The sequence below is a fragment of the Ahaetulla prasina genome, chromosome 15 (genome assembly GCF_028640845.1).
Source record: "Ahaetulla prasina isolate Xishuangbanna chromosome 15, ASM2864084v1, whole genome shotgun sequence".
NCBI classification, from domain to species: domain Eukaryota; kingdom Metazoa; phylum Chordata; class Lepidosauria; order Squamata; family Colubridae; genus Ahaetulla; species Ahaetulla prasina.
The window spans coordinates 883,233-911,165 of NC_080553.1; the positions used below are offsets into that span (position 1 = coordinate 883,233).

The following is a 27,933-nucleotide window of genomic DNA, read 5'->3' on the forward strand; positions in this document are numbered from 1 at the left end:
CAAAGCCAAACTATTATGCCAAACAATCTTTAATGCAGATTCGGTGATGAATTAAGCAGCACGGCAAGCTTTTACCTAGTTAACTTGATGCATCTGTTTTACTGTTAAACTTCTGAGATTTGTTTTAGTCAGCAAATAATTTGAAGACTGGCTGATTGACCAAGACATATACTATATTTTTTCTGCAGGTTTTCCACTGGCCAAGCAATGAGCTATACATCTATTCTATGGAGATATCGTCAATCATCCAGGTCATGGTTGTCTCAAAAGTGCTTTTGCAAAAGGCAACTGGACGATGTTTTTCTTTAAGGAAGATGTTTCCCTTCTCATCAAAGAACCTTCATCAGTTTAATGAACTGTTCCTTAAAATGCGTCTTGCGATGGCTTTCGCTCTGTCATTTTACTCAATTACTACTAAATGGCATCAGGCTTCCTCCAGGCTGGTGGAGCTCTGATGGCAGCCCAAATAAGAAAAGCAGACTCCAAAATAATATCTAATTATCATTCATGCTCTCAAATTCCTCCCAATCTAATATTCTCAGGACCTCAGCAGACACACCCGAGTAATCCTGGACTCTCTTGCGCTGTCCGTCAGACACACCCATTTCACCCTCTGTGAGAATCGCCCTTGGCAAAGTAAGGATGCAGGCCGCCATCCCGGAAATGTCATCTTCCAACTGGGGACCCTCTTCCCAGCAGTCTCTCTCGGCATCGTAGATGTGGACATAGTCCATGCAGATCCCACGGTTATGAGATCTCCCTCCCAAGACGTAAATCTTGTGGCCCAGGACAGCAATGCCAGGCTCACCGTGCCCAGCATGAAGAGGACGGACAGTTGTCCATTGAGAACTGCTTGGGGTATAACAAGCAACCTGGTAGAAAACAACATTAAAAGAGTGGTCATTTTAGGAAGAGCATTTGGGAACAGCTCTCTGAGCTTGAGAATAAACACTCTTGGGGTCAGGGTTACTGGAAACACCCCACAAAGTTGCCAAACCAGTTCTGAAAGCCAGCCACTGTTGCTCTATTGTGGACTACAGAAAAGTGTAAACATGGCTTTCATTGGGCACCTCTCTGGTCTTTGGGCTGGCACTGGAGATTTTGGCACCAGATAACCAATTTCCATACACTGGGCTTGGGAAAGCTACAGAATGCTTGGCCTGTGCAGTGACTAGGCTTGTCCCAAATGTTTGACCCGACATCTGCGGATGATCATGTTTGCTCTGGAGCAGGTGTGTGTGTGTGTGTGTGTGTGTGTGTCTTATGTCTGACTGCCTAACTCCCAATTTGTATGTGTGTGTGGGGTCCCCATCCTTTTCTCCCTCCATAGAATTTCCTCCCTTGCAGAGGGGAGAGACTGTTTCTCAAACTTGACCGCTTGAAGACTGGCTGGGGAATTCCACCTATCTTCAAGGGAACAAAGTTGAGAAACACTGGCTTAAATTATTTTAAGCGGCTCTAAGTGCTTCCCTAAAAAGTGCTCATCACAGGTTAACAAGTTCATCTTGGCAGCCTTCAGTCAACTTGCCCCGCTCTTTGAAATTGGCACAACCCTAATCAGTTTCTCTCAAAGGCTTTCTTTCAGCTCCTAAGCTGAGGCTAAGGCGTTCTTTTCAATGCCTTGTTCTCCACTGTGTGCTTGCTTATTCTCTTGTAATTTCTTCCTTTCCAATGATTGTGAATACAAACATTGATTTCCTCTTGCTAATTATCCCAGAATAGAGGTAAGGATTCCAAAAAGTGAGGAGTGGGGGTAAAGGTAAGCTTTTTCCAAGCTTCCTCCCAAGCCTGGCTTCTGGACATTAACTTTTCTCGTTAGGGCTCAACTGGCTGATTGGGGTCATATCTACTCATGTGATAAGTATTTATGGGCAAATTTTAATAAACCTTTAGAAACATTTATTAAAGTCTTGGCATCTCTTTTGGTGTTCTTGTCCTTCCTGTAAATGCTAAATGTAAGTGTTGAAACACAGATTAATAGAAATAGGGAGATACCAATGTGGCAAGCATTGCTATTTTGTGCTCCAACTGCCATTAACTGCCAAGCAGGATCCTTGTACTCTGGAACCTATTAGGCGGGTCCACCCCAGGCACCTGATGGATCTGGAGGACTCCTGAAGAGCACCTAGGGACAAATGCACTTCCCTTGTGCCTACCTGATCTCTCAGCTGCTTTTGATACCATTAACCATCTATCAGAATAGAGTTGGGAGGGACCTTGGAGGTCTTCTAGTCCAGCCCCCTGCCCAAGCAGGGGAGGCCCTAGACCATTTCAGACAAGTGGCTGTCCAGTCTCTTCTTAAAAACATTCAGTGATGAAGCACCCACAACTTCTAAAGGCCAGCTGTTCCACTGGCTAATTGTTCTCACTCTCACTATTAAGTTTCTCCTTAATTGTTTCTTCATCTCCAATTGCCTACTAGGATTGGGATCTGGGGTCATGGGCCTACAATGTCTCCATTCCTATTTTAATTGCAAATTTGGCAAGGAAGGAAAATCCATGGAGCTCACTCCCCCCCACCCCCACCCCTTTAGTTGTAGGTGCTGTCCTGTCCTGGGATTTTGCTCAAGTCTGGATGGGAAAAAACAGGTTTGAAGCTGAACCTAGCAAGGAGGAGTTCTCTGCTAGCTCCAGTCTTGTGTCTTTTATACCTGAAGCAGAACGTGTGTTCTTCAAGCATGGCATCTTTACTTAAGAAGGTTCCCTGCGGGAACGAGGGTGATCTTCCAGAATTTCTTCAAGGGCATTTAACGAATGACTGGGTGCCATGGGGACTCAATAATTTATTGGCATTATATTTGGTAAATACCCTGTTTTCCCCAAAATAAGTCATCCCCTGATAATAAGCCCAATTGGGCTTTTAAGTGCATGGCAGTAAGGCCAAGCGCTTATTTCAGGGTTCAAAAAATATAATACAGGGTCTTATTTTCGGGGAAACACAGTAGTTCCAAGTAATGTATGCAAGTATTTTGTATTTTGGGGGTGCTTGATGTTTCTATTTGGTCATTAAGCTACACAAGTCTTCTAAATATCGCAGCGTGCAATAAAAATGCCATTAGCTAAGCGAAAGGCTGCCTCACCTCGTGAACATCTCTTCTATAGCCTGAGTCATTGTTACTGCCTCCAATCACATAGAGCCTTCCCAACAGCGCAGCCATCCCGTGCCAGGCTCTCCTGATGGGACTGTCGCTTAAGGTGTCCCAGCGATTGGTGGTCGGATCGTAGCACTGCAGTTCTTTTAGGTACTCTTCTCCTCGCCTCCCACAAGTGATGTAGATTTTGCCTTCCAGTTCTGCTCCTGCATGGGCATAGACCTGTATCAATGGGACAGAAAGCAAGAAGTAGCAGAGAGGGAGACTCCACTCTTGGTTTTCTCCCCCCCCCCCATGCCCCTTGCAAAGTTCCTTAATTTTCATGATTTTCAGCAGAAATGCCCTCAATGGACCTTTAGCTACCCTTGGAAAACACAGGAGGAAGGTAGCCATGTTAGCCTTGGTGGCAAAAAAATCACGAGTCTGGTAGTGCCTTTTCTGATTAACATGTTTTATTAAAAGGCATAAGCTCAGAAGGTCCCAATCAATACACTGGGTTTTTAGCACATCACGATTGTCAATTGATAACATCTGAAACCTGCATCTGCATAGCTTACCCCCTTCTGCACCCCAATTTATATCCTACAGTAGTCTAGCCATTCTATGCACTGAAGTAAGATACAGCTCACCTACTGCCAGGGTTCTCTGCAGGTGAAGTCTGACCACCTTTTCAACAATCTTCAAAGAGGGCAACACCACAGCCTCAGGTCCCACAATCTGGGGCATGTTTACAACCCAGGAGAGACCAAAATCTAACAAGCATGTGACCAAATTGGTAGTTTATTTATTTATTTTATTTATTTATTTTATTAAATTTTTATACCGCCCTTCTCCCGAAGGACTCAGGGCGGTGTACAGCCAAAGTAAAAACAAAGATATATACAGTTTAAAACAACAATTAAAAAGAGCAAATTTTAAAGGCCGATTATTAAAATTTAAATTAAAAAGTTAAAAAATATTAAAACCCCAATTAAAATACATCACTAAATTATGCCAGTCCCGCTTTAATAGTTCATAAACTATTTCTTCAAGAGTCACTGGCTCATCCCAGATTGTGCCACAAAACTGAGCCCCAGGAACCTCAACCAGACTTGCCCAGTTAGAATCCAACTCCAAGATACTTGGAATATTCCTCAAAGCGAAGGGGTCATATGCCCCAAGGCTCCAACCATTTACCCGTTCCAGGCGGTGCCTAAGGCCTCAGCCAAGCCACCCACCAAGCTTCCTCTGGAAATCCATGGGGTCCGTTATTCATGTGGAGTGGGTTGATCAAATAGCCTTAACTCCCTACAGGGGGGAGAGGGATACCAGTGAGTTCAAAAGCAATCAGAGACTGATCTCTCGTGGCATGACTGGTGTTCATATCTCCCATTAACTGATCATGTTGCAACTCCCTCAAATATACACCAGATTTACTGTGTGGCTTTTGACAGGTGGTAGGCTACTGACGACTTGTGATAGATCCATGGTTGCCGTGGAGACCATGAAAATCTGAGCTATCCTGAAATCAACAAGGCTGGGGGACCAAATCACGAATGAGGGCAACTTTATTATAAATGTTTGCTTTGTGAGTACTTTGATTTTGATGTTGTAGGTCAGGGTGTCAAACTGGCAGCCCGTAAGCTGGATGCGTCACAAGCAGACCACACCCACTCCAGCTCCACAAAGGGGAAAAACACGATACGTCATGTGATGGCAACGTCTGGTCTTAAAAATTGTACTAACTGTCTTTACTTTGGCTGTAAACTGCCCTGAGTCCTTTGGGAGAAGGGCGGTATAGAAATTGAAACAATAAATAAATAAATAAATAAACGTGATACCACAAGTTTGACACCCGTGTTGTAGATTGCTGGGAGTCTTTTTGAAGGATAGCAGCGCACACACAAACAAATCCATGAGTGAATGAAGATGATGATGATGATGATGATGATGATTAAATAGATTTTTATACCGCCCTTCTCCCGAAGGACTCAGGGCGGTTCACAGCCACAATAAAACAATGACAATGTACAGATAAAACAATAATTAAAAAACTTATTATATGTATGGCCAAATTAAAACATTTATACCTTAAAAACCCCATAAAATTTGTATCAAATATTAAGTCCTAAAATTAAAACTATTTAAAAATTTAAAATTCCTAGGCCAGTCCTGCGCGAATAAACAGATTCGTCTTCAGCTCGCGGCGAAAGGTCCGAAGGTCAGGCAGTTGACGAAGTCCAGGGGGAAGTTCGTTCCAGAGGGTGGGAGCCCCCACAGAGAAGGCCCTTCCCCTGGGGGCCGCCAGCCGACACTGCTTGGCGGACGGCACCCTGAGAAGTCCCTCTGTGTGAGCGTACGGATCGAGGCATTCGGTAGCAGCAGGCGGTCCCGTAAGTACCCTGGCCCTAAGCCATGGAGCGCTTTAAAGGTAGTAACCAAAACCTTAAAGTGCACCTGAGAGACCACAGGTAGCCAGTGCAGCCTGCGCTGGAGTGTTGTTACATGGGAGCCACGTGCGGCTCCCTCTATCACCCGCACAGCTGCATTCTGAACTAACTGGAGCCTCCGGGTGCTCTTCAAGGGGAGCCCCATGTAGAGAGCATTGCAATAATCCAAGCGAGAGGTAACAAGAGCATGAGTGACCGTGCATAGGGCATCCCGGTCAAGGAAGGGGCGCAACTGGTGGATCAGGCGAACCTGATAAAAAGCTCTCCTGGAGACGGTCGTCAAGTGATCTTCAAACGACAACCGTCCATCCAGGAGGACGCCCAAGTTGCGCACCCTTTCCATCGGGGCCAATGATTCGCCCCCAACAGATGAATGAATGAATGGTGCTAAGTAATCAGTAACTGGGATGGGTTAGAGTTATTTATTTATTTATTTATCATTTATTTATCAAATTTTTATACCGCCCTTCTCCCGAAGGACTCAGGGCGGTGTACAGCCTAAATAAGACACAATATATATACAATTAAAATCAAAATTTAAAATAAAGCATATTACAAAAAGGCCAATGTATAAAAATTTAAATTTAAAATTTAAAAAATTTAAAACCCCACAACAATAAAACCCAATTTAAAATGTTAAAAAACCATTATGCCAGTCCAGCTTGAATAAATAAGTATGTTTTTAGCTCACGGCGAAAGGTCCGAAGATCAGGCACTTGGCGTAGGCCAGGGGGAAGTTCATTCCAGAGCGTCGCTGCTCCAACAGAGAAGGCCCTACTCCTGGGGGCCGCCAGCCGACATTGTTTGGCGGACGGCACCCTGAGGAGACCTTCTCTGTGAGAGCGTACCGGTTGGTGGGAGGCATAAGGTAACAGCAGGCGGTCTCGTAAGTACCCGGGTCCTAAGCCATGGAGCACTTTAAAGGTGGTAACCAAAATCTTGAAGCACACCGAAGACCACAGCAAGCCCCTGCAGACTGCGCAGCAGTGATGTTACATGAGAGCCACGAGCGGCTCCCGTTACTACTCGCACAGCCGCATTCTGGACTAACTGTAGCCTCCGGGTGCACCTCAAGGGCAGCCCCATGTAGAGAGCATTGCAATAATCCAACCGAGACATAACCAGAGCGTGAGTGACTGTGCATAAGGCATCCCGGTCAAGGAAGGGACGCAACTGGCGGACCAAGCAAACTTGGTAAAAGGCCCTCCTGGAGACGGCCGCCAGATGTTCATCAAAGGACAGCCGTCCATCCAAGAGGACGCCCAAGTTGCGAACCACCTCCTTTGGGGCCACTAACTCGCCCCCAACAGTCAGCTGCGGGTGCAGCTGACTGTACCGGGGTGCCGGCATCCACAGCCACTCCGTCTTGGAGGGATTGAGCTTGAGTCTGTTTCTCCCCATCCAGACCCGTACGGCTTCCAGGCACCGGGACAGCACTTCGATAGCTTCATTGGGGTGGTCCGGGGTGGAAAAGTACAGCTGAGTATCATCAGCGTACAGATGATAACTCACCCCGAAACCACTGATGACCTCGCCCAGCGGCTTCATATAGATGTTGAACAGGGTAGGCGAGAGAATCGACCCCTGAGGCACCCCACAAGTGAGGCGCCTCGCGGACGACCTCTGCCCCCCTGTCAACACCGTCTGCGACCGGTCAGAGAGATAGGAGGAGAACCACCGATAAACGGTGCCTCCCACTCCCAATCCCTCCAACCGGCGCAGCAGGATACCATGGTCGATGGTATCAAAAGCCGCTGAGAGATCTAATAGGACCAAGGCAGAGGAGCAACCCCTATCCCTGGCCCTCCAGAGGTCATCCACCAACGCGACCAAAGCCGTCTCCGTGCTATAACCGGGTCGGAAGCCGGACTGGAACGGGTCTAGATAGACAGCTTCATCCAGGTGCCGAGGGAGCTGCCATGCAACCACACTCTCTACAACCTTCGCCACAAAGCGAAGGTTGGAGACTGGCCGGTAATTCCCCAAAATAGCTGGGTCCAGGGAAGGCTTCTTAAGGAGGGGTCTCACCACCGCCTCTTTCAAGGCGGCGGGGAAAACCCCTTCCAACAAAGAAGCAGTTATAATCCCCTGGAGCCAGCCTCGTGTCACTTCCTGAGCAGCTAGCACTAACCAGGAAAGGCACGGATCCAGTAAACATGTAGTTGCATGTAACCTCCCCAGCAAACTGTCCACGTCCTCGGGAGCCACAGAATCAAACTCATCCCAAATAACCTCAACAAGACGAGTCTCTGCCACCTCGGCTGAATCCTCGCAATCATGATCCAAGCCATCACGAAGCTGAACGATTTTATCATATAGATAACCGTTAAACTCCTCAGCACGTCCTTGCAAAGGGTCATCCCGAACCTCCTGATGAAGGAGGGAACGGGTCACCCGAAACAAGGCGGCCGGGTGGTTATCTGCCGATGCAATGAGGGTGGAAACGTAAGAACGTTTCGCCTCCCTCATTGCCACTAAGTAGGTCTTAGTAAAAGACCTCACTAGTGTCCGATCAGCCTCGGAACGGCTAGACCTCCAAGTGCTCTCTAGGCGTCTTCTCCGGCGTTTCATCTCTCTCAGCTCCTCGGAAAACCAGGGAGCCAATTGAGATCTACGCCGGGTCAGAGGCCGCAAAGGCACGACACGGTCCAAAGCCCCAGCCGCGGCCCGTTCCCAGGCCGCAACTAGTTCTTCAGTCGTGCCGTGGGCCAGATCCTCAGGAAACGGCCCAAGCTCCGTCCGGAACCTCTCCGGGTCCATCAGGCGCCTGGGACGGAACCAACGCATTGGCTCCGTCTCCCTGCGGTGGTGGGCGGCGGTCCGAAAGTCTAGGCGAAGGAGAAAATGATCTGACCATGACACCGGTTCCGTCACTATATCTCCTAATTCCAGATCATTAACCCACTGACCTGAGATAAAAATCAAGTCTAGTGCGCCTCCCCCAATGTGTGTAGGGCCATCAGTTACTTGAATCAGGTCCAAGGCCGTCATGGAGGCCTGGAACTCCTGAACCACCATTGATGACAAGCCGGCCGATGGCAAGTTGAAATCCCCCAAGACCAAAAGTCTGGGTGTCTCAACCGCCACCCCAGCCAGCACCTCTAGTAGCTCAGGTAGGGCTGTAGTCACGCAGCAAGGAGCCAGGTACGTGATCAACAGACTCATCTGATTCCGATGGCCCCACGGCTTAGGGTTGGGGATGAGGCTAGTGCCTCCATCCTTGCTCTCATTGACCTCTCAGCAGCTATCAATACTATTAAGCATAGTATCCTTTGGGGTGCTGCAGATATTGGGGCTGGGCAGAGGAGTCTTGCATTGGTTTGTGTCCAAGGCTGGTACCAGTTGGTGTTGCTAGGGAGTGGGAGGTCCAGCGTACCGCTGCTTGGAGGCCTTTGTACTCTCTGCTCCTTTTTAACATCTACATGAAGCCTTGGGGCAAGACTGTCCACCATGGGATGAGGTACCATTGGTATCTTGATAAGACTCAATAGTGATATTACTATCCTGGATGATCCAAATGATTGTTGCCCTCTCACAATGCCTGGAGGCCATGAGGGTCTGGATGAGGGGGACAACAGATTTCGGCTGAACCCTGGTAAGACCAAGTGGCTTTTGGCATGTGGTCCTTCCAGGGCTCCAGGACTTTAACATCTTTAATTCTGGATGGGGTTGCACTACCCCAGACAGACGCAGTGTGCAATCTTTGGGTTCTCCTGGACTTGTGACTCCTGCTCAATGAGCAGGTGGTAATCGTGGCAAGGAGAGCCTTTGCAAAATTTCATGTTGTGCGCTAGTTGTGCCCTTTCCTGGATAAGGAGTCCCTGTGCTCAATCATTCCAGCCTGGCTCTCTCACGCTTGGACTACTGCAACATCCTCTACATGGGGCTGTTCTTGAAGAGTACCTGAAAGCTTCGGATGGAGCAGAACGCAGCTGCGCAGGCTGGCTGGGGCCTTGGTGCCTCTAGAGTGGCCCATGTTATACCTCTTGTCTGCGAGCAAACTGGGTGCCAGTTTGCTTCCAGGTCCAATTCAAAGTATTAGTTATCACCTTTAAAGCCTTTCATGGCAAGGGTCCAGGCTACTGGAAAAACTAGCTCAGCCTGATGGGACTAGCCTGCCTCACCTGTGCCAGCAGAGGGCATGCTGCAGATTCCATCAGCCAAGGAATTTCACTGGTGGAGTATAGAAGAGCTGATTCTGGAACATCATGCCCTCTGAGGTGAGATCCGCATTCAACCTTTTGGCCTTCCAAAAGGCTGTGGAGACATAGCTGTGCCAGCTAGTCTGGAGCCCCAGCGGGCATGTAGCACTTTTGGAGGTGGCTAATGGAGTAGAGAACAATCCAACTCCCTATGCACATGTTGTCCTTCCCTCTCCATCCTGGTTAGTTTTCATTTAATTTTTAAATTTTAGATAGCAACAGCACTGATTGCTATAGTGCTTTACCGCCCTCTCTCAGCAGTTTACAATCAGCCTATTGCGCCCAACAATCTGGGTCCTCATTTTACTGACCTAGGAAGAATGGAAGGCTGAGTCAACCTTCAGCCTGGTGAGATTCGAACTGCCAAACTGCAGGCAGCCGGCAGGCAGCAGAAGTAGCCTGTAGTACTGCACTCTAACCACTGCGCCTCCATGGCTCTGAAGATCCTTATTTATTGTTTTAATGTTTTATAGCAGTGATGGCTAACCTTTTTTTCCTCGGGTGCCAAAAGCATGTGCGCATGTGTGCATGCCCACACCCATAATGCAATGCCCCACCCACATGCCCTGCCCCCTGATCATGCATGCACAACCCCTGCGCATACGCATGCAACCCCCCCTGCGGTCCCCTCCCCAACCCCGCGCATGCGCACACAACCCACCCCGCTTCCCTTCCCCACCCCGTGCATGCACGCAACCCACCCCACTCCCCTTCCCCACCCTGTGCATGCACGCAACCCACCCCGCTCCCCTTCCCCACCCCGCGCATGCACGCAACCCACCCCGCTCCCCTTCCCCACCCTGCGCATGCACGCAACCCACCCTGCTCCCCTTCCCCACCCCGCGCATGCACGCAACCCACCCTGCTCCCCTTCCCCACCCTGCGCATGCACGTACAACCCCCCCTTTTGGCCTCATATCCCAAAACAGTGCTGGGGGGGGTGAAGCCTTGCCTCCCAAAACAGCTGGAAGGGGGGGAAAGCTTCACCTCCCAAAACAGGGCTGGGAGGGGAATCTCCAGAGATCTGGGAAGGCACGGGCAGCATAAAGTGAGGAGAAAGGTAGCCCCCACCGCGCGCATGCGAGCATGTCTCCCGTTTGCGGAGCAGAAACCTGAAAATCAGCTGGCCTGTGGGAAGCACTCGAGCATGCACAGTGGAGCTGAGCTGGGCGACGGCTCACGTGCCATAGGTTCACCATCATGGTTTTATAGTATACATTTTAATTGAATGTCTGTTAAGCTGATTGTAAGCCTCTGCAATATGGGCGACATACAGGTTCAATAAATAGATAAAAATAAAGAAAAAAAAAATTGAAAAAAGGCAAATTCCATAATAGCGATTATTAGGAAAAGAAGTAAATATAACACAATCAACAAATCTGTGGCATGTTCGGAGCACTGTGGTTACATTTGAAACATATCCCAGAGTTTGGAAAGAGAGGGTGGGATGGTAAAAAAGAAAGAGGATGTTTGGAACTTTGACTTGAGAAAAAAGTTTGATGCAGTCAACTTGTGTACTATAAAATCAGGCATGGCAACGACAACTACCTTTTCCTGAAGCACAATGGATTGTGATGGAAGAGTCCCCTTCTGGATGGAAGCATGAGGTTCTAAGCAGAAGATCAGCTGCTGACTCTGGAGCGAAAATCCCATGATGGCACGAAACGGTAAGGATGGGGAAGCCCACAACCAAGTGTGGGCCTTCCATAGAATTTCTGCTTTTTTCTTTCCAAGGGGGGAGGAAAGGCCAAGAGCCCCAGCTGCCCTTGGAGAGAGATCTCTCCTAGTAGGAGAGACCTCACTGAAAGGTGGAAGTAGCAGCAGCCCTGGAAAGACTGAGCATAGAAAGCTGGAGCTGTTAAACTGAAGGAAAACGTAAACTGAACAGAGAGTTTTAGAAAGCAAGTTTTGATAGAGCAGGAAAAGACAGTGAGAAAAGGAGGTCAAGATGAATGGGAGTTTTTATAAAAGGAGACATTAAAAGCACAACTTCCTTCCACGAAATCCTGGTGAAATCCTGTGAAAAACTTAGAAAAAAGTACTCATATAAGTAACATATCAGGCAAATGTTTCTTAAACTATCACTATGGATGAGGTGACACTGACCTGGAAAAATGGAAGAAAAACCTCACTTTAATCCTGGAGCACAGACCTACCATATTTTTCCTACTATAAGATGCACCTTAATTTTTGGGTAGGAAAACAAGAAAAAAAGAATTCTGCCTCTGCCTACCAGCATCAGGATCCGCAGCGTCCTCACTTCCACTCGGATTTTGATAACGAGTAGCACAGATCTTTTTAGCCGTTTAAAACAAACCCTATCATTCTCGGTGCATTTAACTGGAGGGAGTGGGGTGGAGGATGATTTCCATGGGGGCAGAAGAGGGACTTGGCATCGAAGGCTCCACTCTCGAGATACCCCCGTCTTCCTACCTATAGACATAGGTGTTCAAAGCCTGGCTTTCGCGCAGCAAGGCCCAATAGAGATGCAGCATTTTAGTCCTCCTGGACGCTGCCATCTCGTAAACACAGTGCCAGGCTTCCCAGCAAGCCCCCTGCGCCTTTACTGCCTCAGTCGGAGTCTGATTTCCTCGAGGCGGAAAAAGAGCATCGTCTCCATGCATCGCGTTTTCCTCCCCAATTCCCTGATGCAATTCGCAGAGCCACGCACCCTCCTCCTCCTTTTCTGCAGACTCACTTTCTCTTTCCTCCTGGCCAGATCCGTCTCCCGGGCCAGGAGCAGAGCCACCTTGCCTTACGCCTCTCCGCGCAGAAGCGCCCACTTCACCAAACGAGTCCCAACCTCCGTGCTTCCCAGGCCGCTTGCAGAATCAGGCTCCGATTTGGCTTGCTGAGAAGCCCAGCACCGTGTTTACGAGATGGCAGCATCCAGGAGGACTGAAGTGCTGCATCTCTATTGGGCCTTGCTGCAAGAAAGCCAGGCTTTCAACGCCTACGCCTACAGGTAGGAAGATGGGGGCGTCTCGAGAGTGGAGTCTTCGGTGCCAAGTCCCTCTTCTGCCCCCATGAAAATAATCCCCCACCCCACCCTCCAGTTAAATGCGCATAGAGTGATAGGGTTTATTTTAAATGGATAAAAAGATCTGTGCTACTTGTTATCAAAATCTGAGTGGAAGTGAGGATCTCCGCCGCCTGGAACCGCCGGAAAATGCGACGCGCCGAAGCCAACAACCTCTGAAGGGTGGGAGCCAGTGGGTGGGTGAGGCTACATTCAGTGTATAAGACGCACCCAGATTTTCACCCTCTTTTTTGGGGGGGAAAGGTGCGTCTTATACTCTGAAAAATTCGGTATATGAAGGGCTTTGATTTCAGTGTGCATATATGGCTTCTTTTATTGTTTACACAAGAGGCTAATCTAGCCAAATAATCTCTGAGAACAAATAGTCAATTCTTTTTTTTTTGAAAAAGTTTTTTTATTTTTTATAAACATAATAATAATAAAAAAATCATTGTGAACAGATTATCAGTCAGGTAAATCCTTAAACATATTTTAAATTTTACCCCCCATTATGGTCTAATACAATATATTTTCTTCTCCTTTTTAAAATTAATTGTTATTTGCACATATCTAATAAAAAAAATTCTATTCCATCCCAATCTGAAAAATATTTAAATGAAGTCTATTCCCCATATTTAATCCCCCAAAACATCATTAATAAATCTTCTGTTAACTTCTTGAATTTCACAAATCTAAACATATTTCTGTATTACTTAATCAGAGGTCAGACCACCTAACAACTCCTCTTAAAGCTGCCCAGCGATCACATATACAATTTCCATCTTACTTAGGAATAGTCCTGAACTCACAAAGACTATACCCTCTTATCATCTTCCTCTGCCTCTAAATAACATATATTTTAAAAAAATTCCATCTAATCAATTCTCAATAAGAAAAACAAAAAAACTTAAAATTAAAAAGGGTAATTGCTGCTTATTTCCCCCAATAATTCCTTCATTTTATTCAACTGTTCCCTTGGATGTTTTTATCACTAATCATTTTTGTTACTTTACATATTCTTAAAAGCAAAAGAAATAACCTTTTTCCTTTACATAATAACACTCATTTCCCTCTTACCCTAATTTATTCTGCAATCTTTCCCTCCATTCCCCAAAACATCATTAATAATTATTCTATAATTGTCACTTGTATTCTTACATAAATGTTAAAATTCTCTACTTAATTCTTTAATATAAATCTGAGAACAGCCATTTAAGATCCTTTCTTGAAAATGTCATGCGATCACACCAACATAACCATCTTCATCGGAATAGTCCACTATCCCATTCTTACATTCTTCCTCTGCCTCTAGAAATCATTCTTTAATACAATTACAAATCACAAATAACAAGTTAGACATTTTAAATCACAATTAAGTTTCTTCTTGTTTTAAATGTTTTCTTTTGTTCCATATTTATCACTTGTATTCTTGCTTAGATAACAAAATTTTCTCTTAATTCTATAATCCAAAGGCAGCCATCCAGGATCCTTTCTTAAAGCTGTTGTGTAATTACACCAACATCCATCTTTGTGGGAATAGTCATAAAACGAAAGCTATTCAACTCTTACATTCTTCCTCTTCCTCTCTTTGATACAATTGCAAACCGCAAGTAACAAGTAGACATTTTAGGTGACAATTAGTTTTCTTCTTATTCTTAGATGTTTTAGATTGTGAAGGTCAATTTTCCAAAAACTTTTCTTGAATGCATTATAAAATCACATTATAGGTATCTTAAACTTGGAGAAACAATTTATTTCATTTTTCCTCTGCCTTTAAGTGTCTTCTTTTAAATTACAATCTCAATTGACACGGTGTCCATTTTATTTCTGTAGTGATAAACCACGCCTTCCCTTTGTCTCAGCTTGTTTATCTTTATTCAAAATCTTATCCCTTTTTAATAATTTCTTAAAATTTCTTCTAGTCCCAAATTAGAGGATAGAGGGATTTGAGATATTCCATTAAAGTCAGTACAATATTCCCTTTGGCTCTTTTTTCTTATTTCTTTTATATCCTCAATAGTCCATCAAAACTTCCAGGGATCTCAAAACAATTGCTTAATTAAAAAGTATTTACTTTCTTTTCTTATTTAATTAGGACTCTTAACTTCCATTCCAAGCACTCATTTTCCAGAATTTGTGTATTCTTTAAATTGATTCCTTCCACTTTCACTTTCCAGTACGTTTAGCCGCTAATTTAAAGTTTTTTCAAAGCTTGTGCCAATTTTAAAATAAGGTTTCTTTGTGGGTTGGTGACAACTCACCCCACTTCAATAATCTGTTTCTTTTGTGCTTCGTCCTCCTGCCCGATCTTGTGGCCATCTCGACTTTGTTGCAGCTGATGGCGGCTGCATTCCTCCCCACTGGGTTGGGGGAAAGTAAATCCGGAGCTGCAGGGAGTTTGCAGTCTCCCTGTTCGCTCCGGCGGCTCCCCCATTCTTCACTGCCCCTTCGAGGCAGCTATGGCCCGAGACGGACCCCCACAGCAGGGGGGATTTTGGCATACACCCCAGAGATACCGGGGTGTGCGACTGTCTCATTCGCGGTGTTAGCCACGCCTGCCTCAAATAGTCAATTCTTGAATAAATCGGATTTTCTCAAATTGAACAAGAGAAGGGTCGCCCGAATGCCATCCACACTAGTTTTTTCCAAGCAGTCTTGCCAGTTTGATGCAAATGTATGCTGAATGAAAAGCAGTAGAGAGTTCCAGAACTCAGTGGAGAGTAATGGTTGAGAATTGCTTGTGTCTTTATAATCATACCTGAAGGCACAAAGTTGCTATGCAAACTTGGGACCATCACAATGGACAAGGTAGGAGAGCTACCAAGCTGGAAGGAGCAAACAAGATGGGCCATGGCTGTGATCTCACCAAAAGCATCTTAAGTGTTTACCAGTGTTTTGCAAGTTGCAGCAGTTTTAAGAGAGGCTGGGTTAAGCAAAGAAATATATTTTCCCTCTGCCTTTGATGAATGACAATGACTGTCTTCAGAATAAAACCCACATTTCAAGAATTATGTAAAAATAAGCAACTCATTCATTTGATGAAATTTTTTCCCCATTTTATTGGCAGGAAGAAAAGTTGGTTAAATGGTCTCCAATTAAAAAGTTGTGTTTATGAAGTTGCAAAGTACCCCTGTGTTAAGTATTCAGAGAGCTGAGATTTACAACCAAGTTTGGTATGAAGTCTTACAAAAGTGACATCTCATTCTTACTCCTATCGCTATAAAACGACAGCCTCTATCTGGACACCAAGAATTCAACAACGGCTACTGAGCCTCTTGCTACCTCAGTAACTGTTGACTAGGATGCTACTGCCTTGCTTTGTTCTCAGAACCAAGTGACAACTGAAATGGACCTGCTAGCCCAGTCCAATGGCCCTTAGTCCAAGAAAGCTACCGCCTGCCCGTACTGAACTATCGACTTCTTGTTTGACATAAAGTGTGGGAAACTGCCTGACTCCCTCATTTGATGTATGTATCTCCTGGAGATGTGATGATGGGAGTTAACTGACTAGTTCAAAGAGGGGCTATCTTTGAAAGGATGTACAGGACAAGCTCATTTGTCAGAGCACCCCTGAAACTCTGAAAGCATTAATCTAGATCTGCTTGGATAGCCATCGAAACTCAAAAGAACTGCAACACAGTAGGGACCTTCACTCCTTTCTCCTGCCCTTCCATTCCAGCACGGATTTCAGAAGTTGAATTTACACAGCTATCGCCAGAAAAAAAGGTTGTGCTAGTGCACATAAAACCTGTCTACCTTGCAGAGAATCCAATCCCTTTGAGCAAGAGTGTCCTGCTAATACTTCTAAAGCACCAACAATGTTGTTGGAAGGGTGGCATTTTGCAAATAGCTGCCCTAAACCAGCTGCCTTAAATCTAACTAATAGTTCACGTTATGAACTGCCAACTACATTAACCCACAAATACTTCATACATTCACACCACCCACCCTCCACATTGTGCGTTTACTTGCTTCCAGAAACTTACTGGAAATCTTTCCCTCCAATAAAGTCTTAAGGCTTGCTGCAGGAGTGGTGGGGAAGCATGCAGGGATCACAGGTGAGATCCCTCCTTGTGTCTCCTGGCTTCACCCTTCCCCAGTCCAGTTCAGGAGAAGTTCTCAGAGCAGGATAGCTGGGGGGGGGGAATCTGAAGGCTGCTTATATCAGCAAGCAGGACCTCTGCCTGTGACAGAAGAGAGGAGGGACATTTCCCCTGCGCTTCTGCAATTGTCATTGTAAGAGAAGTGGCTGCCACCAGTAGCCTGGCTTATCCAGAAAGAGGCCCACTTCCTTGCCACTTCACAGGAAATTTATCAAGAAGAAACTGAATAAGTCTCTGCCCTAAGACATTTCATAGGTAAATCTCTTTTTTCTAATAGAAATGCAGTTGCTGAAATTCCTATAGCTTTTTCTGTTCAATAAATCTTATCACGTTAGGCTCTCTGAGAAGTTGCCAGAAGATTAAATTCTCAGTTGCTGCTATCATGTGAAACACCTCCCAACCATTCCAGAAGATTAGAAAAATTTACTTTTCCCAGTAAGTTAAGTAATTCACTGCTTCCACTAACCTGCACCAAAGCCTCCTCCGACAGCGATGGTTTTGTCTCGCTTTCTACCACATTTCCTCTTGCCACAGAGCAGTCCAAGAAGCCAGAAGCCACTCTTATTGGACCATTCTCTGTAATGGCACAGATTCTGTGGCCTTTTTTGCTTAGCAACCACTCATTCAACAATCGTCCACACTTAGCCCAGTGCTGAACGAGAGGTGCTAATGACTAGTCCTCACACTTCTGTGCCCCGGGATCCCCATTTGCAACCTTCTTTGCTGGAGCCCAGCTGGCTGGAGGTTGCACATGGCGACCAGGTGGTATCCTGGCTTCCAGCCCAGGCTGGTTTGCTTATCATTTGCTTACTGGAAGAGCCAGACTTTCCTTCACAATGACATCACGCTTTACAATCGTTATCACTTAGCAAGAGAAACTCTGGTCCCAATTGCCGTTGTTAAGTGAGGACTGGCCCCATGCCATATTGTGCTACCTTCCGGTACCAGGCAAAAGTCTGCTTTTTCCTAATTGGCAGGTGATTTAACTCTGTTCTTGGTCCATGTTAACTGCTTCCTATCCCTTCGGTGCGTTTTATTGCACTTTGACTGTATTCTAAGCCCCCTGGGAGCTGGCAAAGGGCAAAGAATCAAAACCCTCCCCAAAGAGCAAAGAAGCAGTTTTGCATTTGGCAAGGCAACTTATCCTGGGCCTGAGTGTCAGCACTTAACCTCCGAGAGGCAAACAACCCCCAGATTGCTTTTGCATACAGAATTGGTCCACCACCGATAGGGTAAGGCCTGAACTGAAGCTCCACGAAGTGGGCGGGGCTGGGGAGTCCAAAGCTTTGCCCTCCCTCCTTCCCCCCCACCCAGATACCCCTAGCGAGGGCCTTGTTCAGATCAGAGACACAGCCGCTTTTAGTGGGGCCATTCCATCCAAGGGTCGGCTTTGGAGAGCTCTTTGGGCAAGACTCCCACCAAACTGCCTTGATGTTCCCAGATGGGTCAGCCTGCCAGCCTAACTAGGTGCGGCATCATCTCCGGGGCCCCTTCAGGCCAAAGACCCACCTGCCCCACCCTCCTTACCTCCTTCTGTAGAGGAGCCACGTATTCCCAGCTGTTGGTTTTGGGGTCATATTTTTCCACCTCCCGAAGGTCCTGTCGGTAGTTGCGTCCAGCCACCGCATAGATCGCCCCGCCCACCACGCAGACACAGAGATCCGCGTGCTCTTGCTGCAAGGGCTGGATCTGGAGCCACTTATTGTGTCTTGGGTCATACCTTGCAAAGAAACAGGACGGACAGCTCTCCATGAGGTTACAGGGCTGGGGTCTCAAGCACATCTCTAATCTCCGCCCACCTACCCACCCATTTCCCACTATGAGATTTATGGGGGCCCAGCATTTCTTGGAGTCTGCCTATGCAAATCACAACTGTCTCCCACTGAGCAACGGAGCAGCGGCACATTGTCTTTGTGTTCTCTTCTGGTGCCACCCCAGTCTGGCTAGCCACCATCAATGGCTCCTTCCCAATCGTTTCTGTTCCACAACAGCCGCCCTATTTTTTGTTCTGTTCAAACAGCACAGTACTAAAACAATTGTGCTTGCAATCTTTCCATTACCAAAATGGACCCGAGAAGTGGTGTTGAAGAAGCCAGCTAAAGTAACTGAGCCAGGCCTTAAGGCAGCTCTGGGATAGTTGGGAGGGCCCTGGGCCTATTTTGCCCAAAGCTGAAGACACCGCAGGCACTGGGAATATTTATACATTTCTGAAAGGGACTCTCTTACCTCCAACATCTGGATTCTGCTCGAAAACCTCGAACATTGTTATCTCCGCCAATCAGATATACAAAATTGTGGAGAACAGCTATTCCCTGGTTGGACATTCTTGGAGACAAGGCCGTTGTGAAATGCCTCCATTCTCCCAAAAGCGGGTTCAAGTACCGGGCTTGGTTGCTGAGGGCAGTAGATGGAGTTGAATGCATCCCCCCAAAGCCTACCACACAGTGGAACTCAGACCTCAAGTGTGTATGCATGTTCTGAAGCACCGGCTGGAGGCACTCGTTCTTATGGTACATTAGGGCATTAGCTACCGTCTCCTTTAACGGACAGGAGCTTAACTTGTTGTGAAGTCTCTGCAGAATTTGGAACTCAATCAGAGGAAAACGGACTGTCTCCAGCAGCTTAGGAGGCTCCATCAGTGAAACCTGATCAGTCTCCAGTTGTTCTGGCGTGTAATGGTAAAGGAGGGCCCCTTCGTAGACCTCATTCTCAGAGTTCACCTCCAAGAGGTTACTGTTGAGGAGAGCGTAGACCTTCTCCAGTGGAAGTTGGCGGTATGTCTCTGTCTTTGAGAGGGTAACAAAGTTTTTCAGAAAGTAGGAATCCAGCTTCTCTGTCAGGTAACACAAATCAAAGAGATCAGCCAGTCTATACATGTCCACAATGTTCTCATCATCCACCCAAAGCATGAGGAAATCACAGCAGAACTTGATGATCTCAGAGATCTACAAAGGAGAAAGGCACAAAAGTGATATAAGAAGGAGCAATTCTGCGCCTTCAAAATAATATACCCAATCGTTATAATTGCACATAAATTCCTAGATTGGATCAAATAAACTTAATCTGTATGTCTCACTACTGCAAAAATCATCTGTTTGATGGCCTGAGATCAGGCTAATGACAAAATTTTATTAGCTATGGAACATTCACGCAAGAAAAGGACAATTAATCCTTTCTCCCAAGAAGTAGCCGTTTCAAGCATCGTAATAAGGATCAGCAAGAACAGAAGAGGAGGGAGAGCATCTTGGATCCAACCCAAGAGCAGGTTTCCAGGGAACCAATCCTCTGATATCTATATTAATCCTAAACACATTGCAAGATTATTACCAAAAGCTTAGATAAGAAACATGCCGAATACCTTGTTTATATGAGAAACAAATGCAAATGTGACCCAGATTCTGAATACTGCTGGGAAGTCAACTAGTCTGAAATATGAAGAAATTACCTTGTTGGATGGCATCTCTTGCTTTTGAAACTAACAATTTAGTGTTATCAATTGCCAGGTAACTGAGTCAGTAACAAGGATTAAGGTTATCCAGTGTAAGGAAAATGTTAATACAATGTAATAAAGAAAAAGAAGCAAGTATACAAGTTGTAATTGTACAGCAGGCTCATCTCACTTCCTGGCTCTGCTCTTGGGAAAAGGACACGCTTCCTCAATGGCCTTTGGCAAGTGGGTTACCGTAGGCTGAGAGGGATATGAGCAGCCCTAAGTCCCCCAGGTGGCTTTGTGCCTGAGGTAGGATTAGAAACCTGGTTTCTAGCCTGACAATTGCTGGCTCTCTGGTTCCTATAAAGTGGTGTTATTTGATTGACAGGATCAGAAGCGTGTCCATTCTGTCAGAACATACAGGATACCATGAAGGGCTGAACACCACACCTTGGCTTGCACTTGGCATCCAGTGTAGCTCATGCACTAGCAGTGCTGCGTGTGCATACCAAAGTGCACCCGTGACCATTTGTACTGTACATTCTCGGCCAGCTGTAGCTTCTGAATGCTCTTTATAGGCAGACTCATGTACAGTGGATTGCAATAGTCCAAATGTGGGTAGCCTTTCATCCCCAAAACAGGCACAACTGGTGCACATACTCCACTCCCAACACCCTGAGTTGGTCCACATATAAAAAAATCTCCAGAAGGGATTCATTATTCCTTTCAAGACATTCATAGGTATGGTGTGGTCAATGCCACACCTGGGCACTGGTTAGGGGAATCCAGATAATTTGGTTCCTCTAGGACCCTGTGCCATTATCTAGCACTGTTGGTCCAGTGATGCCTTTTTGAGGGAGAGATGGACCACTGCTTCTTTAACGTCCCTAACCTAAGAATAAAATCATCACTGCTTGGGTCCTACCATTCATTATCTCCCAGGAGGCCTTCACCAACCATGGGAGAGATGGCTCTCATTAACCGACAGCCACACAATTCTGAGGACCCCGTTCACCTCCTTGAGACTTCACGCAGACTTCACGCTTTTCTCAGATAACTAAACCAGATTGTGTCTCAGTCACCTCAAGAGAACATGCATAATTGGGGCCACGCGTAGACTGGACACAAGTGATTATTTATCAAGGACTTTGACTAATCCTCCCAGCAGTTCTGCAGATGTTCCTCTCACTCTTTTCTTCCTAATTCAGATCAAGTCACCTTAACTAGAGCTGTTGGCTAGCACTCAGCAGATGGAATAAGAGTGGAAAAATAATTACATTTGTTACCTTTTATTACTACAACACAATCCTTAATGTAGACTCTTATACATCTTAGGCCAGATTCCCACATCTCTCTCCGAAGTGCTCCAGGTATCTCATTTCTTAAAGCTCTTTTGAAAGCCAGCAAACTCAATGAGATCCCTAAACAGGGAAAGGCCCAGAGGTATCACCATCTCATTCTAGGTAGCGACTAAGGCCTTGGTTTGAATTCTGCAGTGGAGCCTCAGGGAACTCTCTCTGAAACCCAGTGGGGTCTTTCAGGGCCTGGAGAAGGCCAACTGAATAGGATCACCTCCCTAATGTGCGAAGCCACACCAAAGGGATCCAGAGCAGTCAGAGAATGGTCTGACCAAGACAAGGGGTCAATATTAACTTTATTTATTTCATCTATTTCTATCGCTACTCAGTTCAACAAGGGAAGGACATGAATTGCATCCATGAATGTCAGAGTTGCCAAGGGATGCAAAGCCTCTCAGCACCATGAGACTGGGAAACTTTGCCACCAACCAAGGAAGGGAAGCTACTGTGCTGCCGGGAGGCTGCTTTAGTAGCCACAATCTCATTGGGTCCCTGGAGCCCAAGCTCAGAAACAGGATCTCAGATCCAGTAAGTTGTGGGGCCTCTGACTGCCATAAGACAATAATAATTCACTGCTGCCTGGATTTGCTGCTGATGCCACACCTGAAACCCAGGTAGAAGCAACTTCCAAGAGGGGAGTGTTCATCCCAGTTCATTTAGGCGTGTCAAGTTGACTCTCTCATCTAGGATAAGATCCTGGAGAGAGGCCTTGTTGTAAAATGACCCGGTATTTAGAAGCAGCAACTGCAGCTGAGGATCTGTTGACCTGCACCAGGGCTCCACCCAGGGAGCCAGAAAAGGCCCTACCCCGAGAATGGTCCCACTGTATCACCTTCTGCCAGTCAATCTAAGATCATGCGACTCCCTGCCCCATCCCACCATGAGCCATTGTCCTTCTTGCTCAGGTTTAGGAGCCCCTCCAACTTCAAGGCATTCTCCTACCAATCCTTACGGAGCCTCTGTGCTGCTTCTGTTTTAGCATCCAGGTCCCTCTGATCCACTACAGGCCCTAAGAGGTCTAGAGGAACCCAGCTCTCCAAGCTGGACAATTATAAAGCCTTTGACCTACGGACACAGCTTGGGCTTCTTCACCACTGGGCCTCTCTGGAGAAGAGCCGGGATCTTCAGACATAGCACAGCATTTTTACCAGCCCGGGTTCACGCTCAATTGAAAGCACTCTTACATGCCAAAAGCATGGCGCTCTCTTAATTCTGCCCACAGGCTGAGATCCACCGTGGAGGCCCTGCTTGTTTGCCCTCCTGAAGGGCAGGAAAGGGCGACCTTTGGGAGGCTGGGACACTTTTTTTTACCATGTGGGAAGGCAGCAAGATCCAAAATGGGGCTGGTGATCATGTAAAGAAATTTCAAAGTTCCAAAAATTTTAAAGCAATTTTTTATCACATCAGCAGCTCTTATACTAGACAGATCCCTATCTATGGCTCATAGTGCCGTTCTTAAGAAGTGTGTCGTGTTGCAGGCTGACAAAACTCTCTCATCTCTCTTAATAAATGAGGAAGCTGCCCTTCTTCCCCAATACATCTCACATCTTTTAGAACTGCCAAAGCTCACCTGTAGCTGACAGGATGCAGCTAGAATTTCTTGCACATTGTTTAGGCCAAGTTCCAGGTCCGAAGTATATATGAAGTTCAGGATTTTACACATGGCATTATAAGATATGCCCTGAATATGAATTTCTTCCTGTTCCATTTCTCTGAGTCCCCCAGCAAACATTCCCCTACAAAAGGAAAGATCTTCTTTCAGTTACTTCTCCCAATGAAAAGTATAACAAACATCCCATAATGCAGTTTTTAAATTCATCCTTGCGCTGCCCTATTTCCTACAGAGGTGGCAAGGCGAGATGTGATGACAGGTCCACTCAGGCATGCGTGGGATGATACGTCAGGCTGGGTTCCACAACATTCCCTCCTCTGCACACAACCAGCTTGCCACGTCTGGGACTTCTCTCTGAGCCATCATCTTTGCTAAGTGATAGCAGAGAGCCCGAATGAAATCAGGATGACAGGGAAACAGCACAAAGGCACGGGATCTGTGGCCTTAATACGTGACAAAGAGAACCTGAACCAGGAACTCAATTCAAAGCCAGGTTGCATTAACAGATGCCCAATGCTCCGGTTACAGGAAACAAAAGCTTGGCTCTATTCTGTGCAGGTGAGATTCTCCAGAATCTGGAATCCCATCCCTTGCATTTTAAGGGTGACAGACCGTGGTGCATAAGAGAAGAACTGCCAGGATTGTGATGGGGAGAGAAGACCTGGAGACTAAGTCATGGGAGGAAGGGAACATATTTAGTCTACAGATTAAAAGGTAAAGATAAAGGTTTCCCCTATCCAGTCATATCCAACTCTGGGGTGGTGGTGCTCATCTCCATTTCTTGCCCAAAGGAGCCAGCATTATCTGAAGGTATTTCCATGGTCATGTGACCAGCATGACTACACTGTAAGGCGCATGAGATGCTGTTACCTTCCCATGAAAATGGTATCTACTTGTGTGCTTTTGAATTGCTAGATGGGCAGGAACTGGGGCAGGTAACAGGAGCTCACCCCATATTGCAGCACTCAGGTCTTGAACCCGGGCTGCCAGCTTTTCAACTGACAAGCTCAGCCTCTTTAACCACTAAGCCCCCATGCTCCCCAAGCTAGAGATTACAGGGAGGCAAAATTACAGCCCACACAACTGGATACGGAAGGGAGTAAATGCTCCATTTCCTCCAGGGAATATGCTACAACTAACTTCAGGAAAGTGCATGGCAATTTTAACTGCCCATTGTGAGAGCTGTTTATGTAAGAGAAAACATTGATTTAGTTACTTGAAGTTCTTTCTAGGTAAAGCTTCTAACTATGGGCTGAGCAGCCATGTCAGCATCCTGCACTGAAAAGAGAATGGGCTTCTTCAGGCTCCCTTGGACTGATTCCATGGCAGAATTTTGTAAAGGAAGACACAAACACAACCTTGCCAAAGCAATGAAGCAAGCAACATCCACGTTTTGCAAATACTCCTTAAACAGGCAGAAACAGCATTACAGGCAAGAAGCGGGAAGACAAATGCTAAATTTGGTTTGATTAAATCTAATGATTAAATTAGATGAAGCTTTGCTTAATCATCAAGCATATAAAAGTTTCAAACAGCTGTCTTTTACTTTTCCACTGCTCATTTCCAGCAATTTCAGATTTTAGTATTATTACAGGCACAGACCTGAAGTAATCACAGGATGCAGCTAGGAGGATGCGATGAGCATCAATGGTCTTCCCCTCTACATGCAGAACAACATCAAAGAGGATGCCGCGGTCCCGAAGAGCCCCCAGGCCATTCAGCAGAGTCTGGGAGTGCCCAGCGCTATGATAGGTCTTGCTGGAGCACTTCTTGGTGAAAGGCTCCAGGGGAATCTTGAGGGGCTCCGTCTCCTCCTGCTGACCCGCCATCCTGGGCAGAACCTCCTTGGGAATCAGAGAGCACAGCAACTGGGGTTCCCCGAGGAGCAACTGGTTTCGGTTAGGCCAATTTCCTCATTCAAAACCTTCATTGCCCATTGCCATGAACACAAACTGCAGGTTCTTATCTACAAAGAAAGGGATTAATGGAATCCAACCATTTTGGCACAAAAAGGCAGCCCAATGCAACCCCCCAACTGACCCATCAATAGGCTTTGTGGCTCTGAAAAGGCGTGGAAGGTTGGTGGCTCTTCACACAAAAGTCGGTTTGTCTACCACTTGTATAGTCTTTGCCTCACCCCATCCTGCCTCAGAGGCAGCCTCAACTTATCTTTAGCTGTTCTGGTGTTATTTTCCCCCTTCCACTGTCACAAGTCTTGTTGTACAACCAAGGACACCTCACTGATGATGGAGTCCGGGGATGACATTAGGCTGCTTTCATCTTCAGTCAACGGACCCTGCCCCCTGCCCCCAGCCATTCTGGCCTGGTCAAAGGAGAAGACAAGAGACCCGATCAGTATTCTGTAACAGCTTGTCATGCCCCCTTCGGAGTCTGAATCTGCGGAGGAAGATGAGCTGGAACAAGAACTGACAGCAATTGAGAGGGCAGCTCCCTTGGCCTTGGAGGAAACTGAGGAAGGGCAGAGTCAGTCCAGGCAAGGCTTTTTGGAATAAGTAAGACCTGCAGGCAGGCAGAAACAGAGGCAGGATGAACATGAGAGACAGAGCTCAGAGGAGGAGCAAGGACCACCCCCTCCTGATCCAACAGCTCGCAGAGTGCAGAGAAGGCATGATCAGCGCAGACTGAGCAGGCTACTCGGGAGGAGAGAGCCCCGCCCAACTTCACCAGGCACACCTGGGAAATGAGACTTAAGGAGGGAACAAACACTGTGGGGAGGGAACAAACACTGAGTTCCTGAAGTGCTGTGTGCCAACGTTTGAACTTGCCAAGAGTCCCTGCATTCCTTTTGGCATTCTGGACTAATTACCTGGATCTTTTGCTCCCTGAACTCCTTGATTCGCCAAATACATTCGGATTTATTGCTGTGCAGCCTTAGTGCAGACAGCGCTGGGCTGGACTAATTGCAGCTAGAGGCTGCTTGAGGTTTGTGGGGGGGTTTGTTATCACTCTGCTCTGAGACTTGCCAGGAAAGTGGGAGTGTTTGGGGAGATTTGGAGCAATAAAGGGGCAGTATAAACTTCCAGCTGTTTGTGTTATCTCTGTGCCGTGCCCTGGGTCATCACACAGCCATTTAGGTGTTGCTCTCTTATGGAAGAGCACCAAACTATTTTAAATAGTTTTTAGATGGATTATCTGGACCCTTTTTAGTCAGGTTTCAGGTCTGGATATGGTTCCAAGAGATCATCCATAAGTGTAACCAATGCCCTCTGGCAAGAGCAGGATCGATGTGGTACATCCATCCTTTCTCTTCTTGAATTCTCAGTGGCTTTCAATACCATGAACTATGTTGGTCTTGTGGGCTGACATAGGGAGTTCAGGGTGGGATGCATAGTTCTGCACTGGTTCACCTCTTTCCTCCGAGGTCAATCCCAACCAGTGTTGATAGGGAGCGAGAGGTCCAGCTCTCAGTGTCTGCCTTGTGGGCTGCCACAGGGCTCCCTTTACTCCTTTTTAACATCTACATGAAACCACCGTGTGAAATCATCCACACAGAATGAGCTACCACCTGATACCTAATTATATACCGTATCTCCATCCAAGGTGAAGTGAGTGGACACCCTTTTGTAATGCCTGGAGACTGTGAGGGCCTGGATGGAAAACAATAGACTTTAGTTAAGGAGTTCTGCATCCAGGAGTTTATTAATTTTGGTCTTAGATGGGGTTGCATTATCCCATATAGATCTGGTGCGTAACCTGTGGCTCATCCTGGACTGACAGTTCCCACTCAAAAATCTGGTGGCAGCTGTGGCCAAGAGGGCCTTTGCTCAACTTTGTGTGGTGTGCTAAATATACCCTTTCCTGGATAGGGAGGACCTCTGCTCGATCACTCATGTCCTGGTCATCTCCCCTTGGACTATTGCAATATGCTCTACATGCGACTACCCCACGCTGGTACAAAATATGGCCATGCAGCCAATGTTAGGGATCCAAAGAAGGGTACATAATATAACACCTATGCTCCGTGAGCTGCATTGGCTGCCAGTTTGCTTCCAGGTCCAATTCAAGGTATTCGTTGTGACTCACAAAGCCCTATGTGGCATGGGCCTAGCCCTAGGCTAACTATGAAACTGCTTTTGTCCCATTACATCAGCCCATCCCACCTGGTCAGGCAGGGAAGGTATGTTGCAGACCCTGTCAGTTAAAGAACTCCCACTGGCAGTCTAGGAAGAGAGCCGTTCTCAGCTGTTGCTCCCACCCTGAGGAATATTCTTACCCTGGCAGTGAGACAACCCTCAACTATCTTGGTTTTCCAAAAACAAGTGAAGACGTGGCTCTGCGGCCTTGCAGTGGGAGCCCTGGGGAGTACTCACCCATGGGGCTGGTTAATCCGCCTTTAACCTTTCAAGTAATTTTAATCCCTTGCCTCCCCTTAATTGTTTTAAACTTTTATATACACTGTTTTACGCTTTGTTTTATTGTACACTGTCCAAAGTCCCTGTTTGAGGGAGATGGGCTGTTCAGAAATGTAGTTCAAAAATCTTCTGAGATACAATGACTCCTGTCTTACCAAAAAGCTTTGGTTGCTGTTTCTTTCTGGCTCTGTCCCAAACATTTCCTGCTAGCAATAATATTTTAGAAATTGTAGGGAAATGCTGTTGATGTCAAGAGCTGGATAATGATATAAATGTTTGGGTTTAAAAATGATGAAAAGGAAGGTTAAAAATGAA

At 46.5% G+C, this 27,933-nt stretch overlaps 1 protein-coding gene across 6 annotated transcripts in view; it reads right to left on the reverse strand.

The window, feature by feature from the left end:
• Positions 1–13: 13 nt before the first annotated feature.
• The window catches only part of KLHL22 (kelch like family member 22), a 29,249-nt gene continuing 1,329 nt past the window's right edge, over positions 14–27,933 (reverse strand). The window contains exons 1-7 of one of the 6 annotated variants that reach the window (XM_058158274.1): positions 25,482–27,731; positions 24,848–25,211; positions 23,204–23,369; positions 19,072–19,790; positions 18,373–18,565; positions 3,081–3,314; positions 14–872 (exon numbers count right to left, since the gene is read on the reverse strand). In XM_058158274.1, coding sequence (XP_058014257.1) covers positions 495–872; positions 3,081–3,314; positions 18,373–18,565; positions 19,072–19,790; positions 23,204–23,369; positions 24,848–25,074 — 1,917 coding nt within the window. In that variant the 5' untranslated portion in view covers positions 25,075–25,211; positions 25,482–27,731 and the 3' untranslated portion in view covers positions 14–494. Of the gene's footprint in view, positions 873–3,080; positions 3,315–18,372; positions 18,566–19,071; positions 19,791–23,203; positions 23,370–24,847; positions 27,732–27,933 lie in introns of those variants that run through there. The other 5 variants (XM_058158273.1, XM_058158271.1, XM_058158272.1 and 2 more) reach the window with 5 other exon arrangements.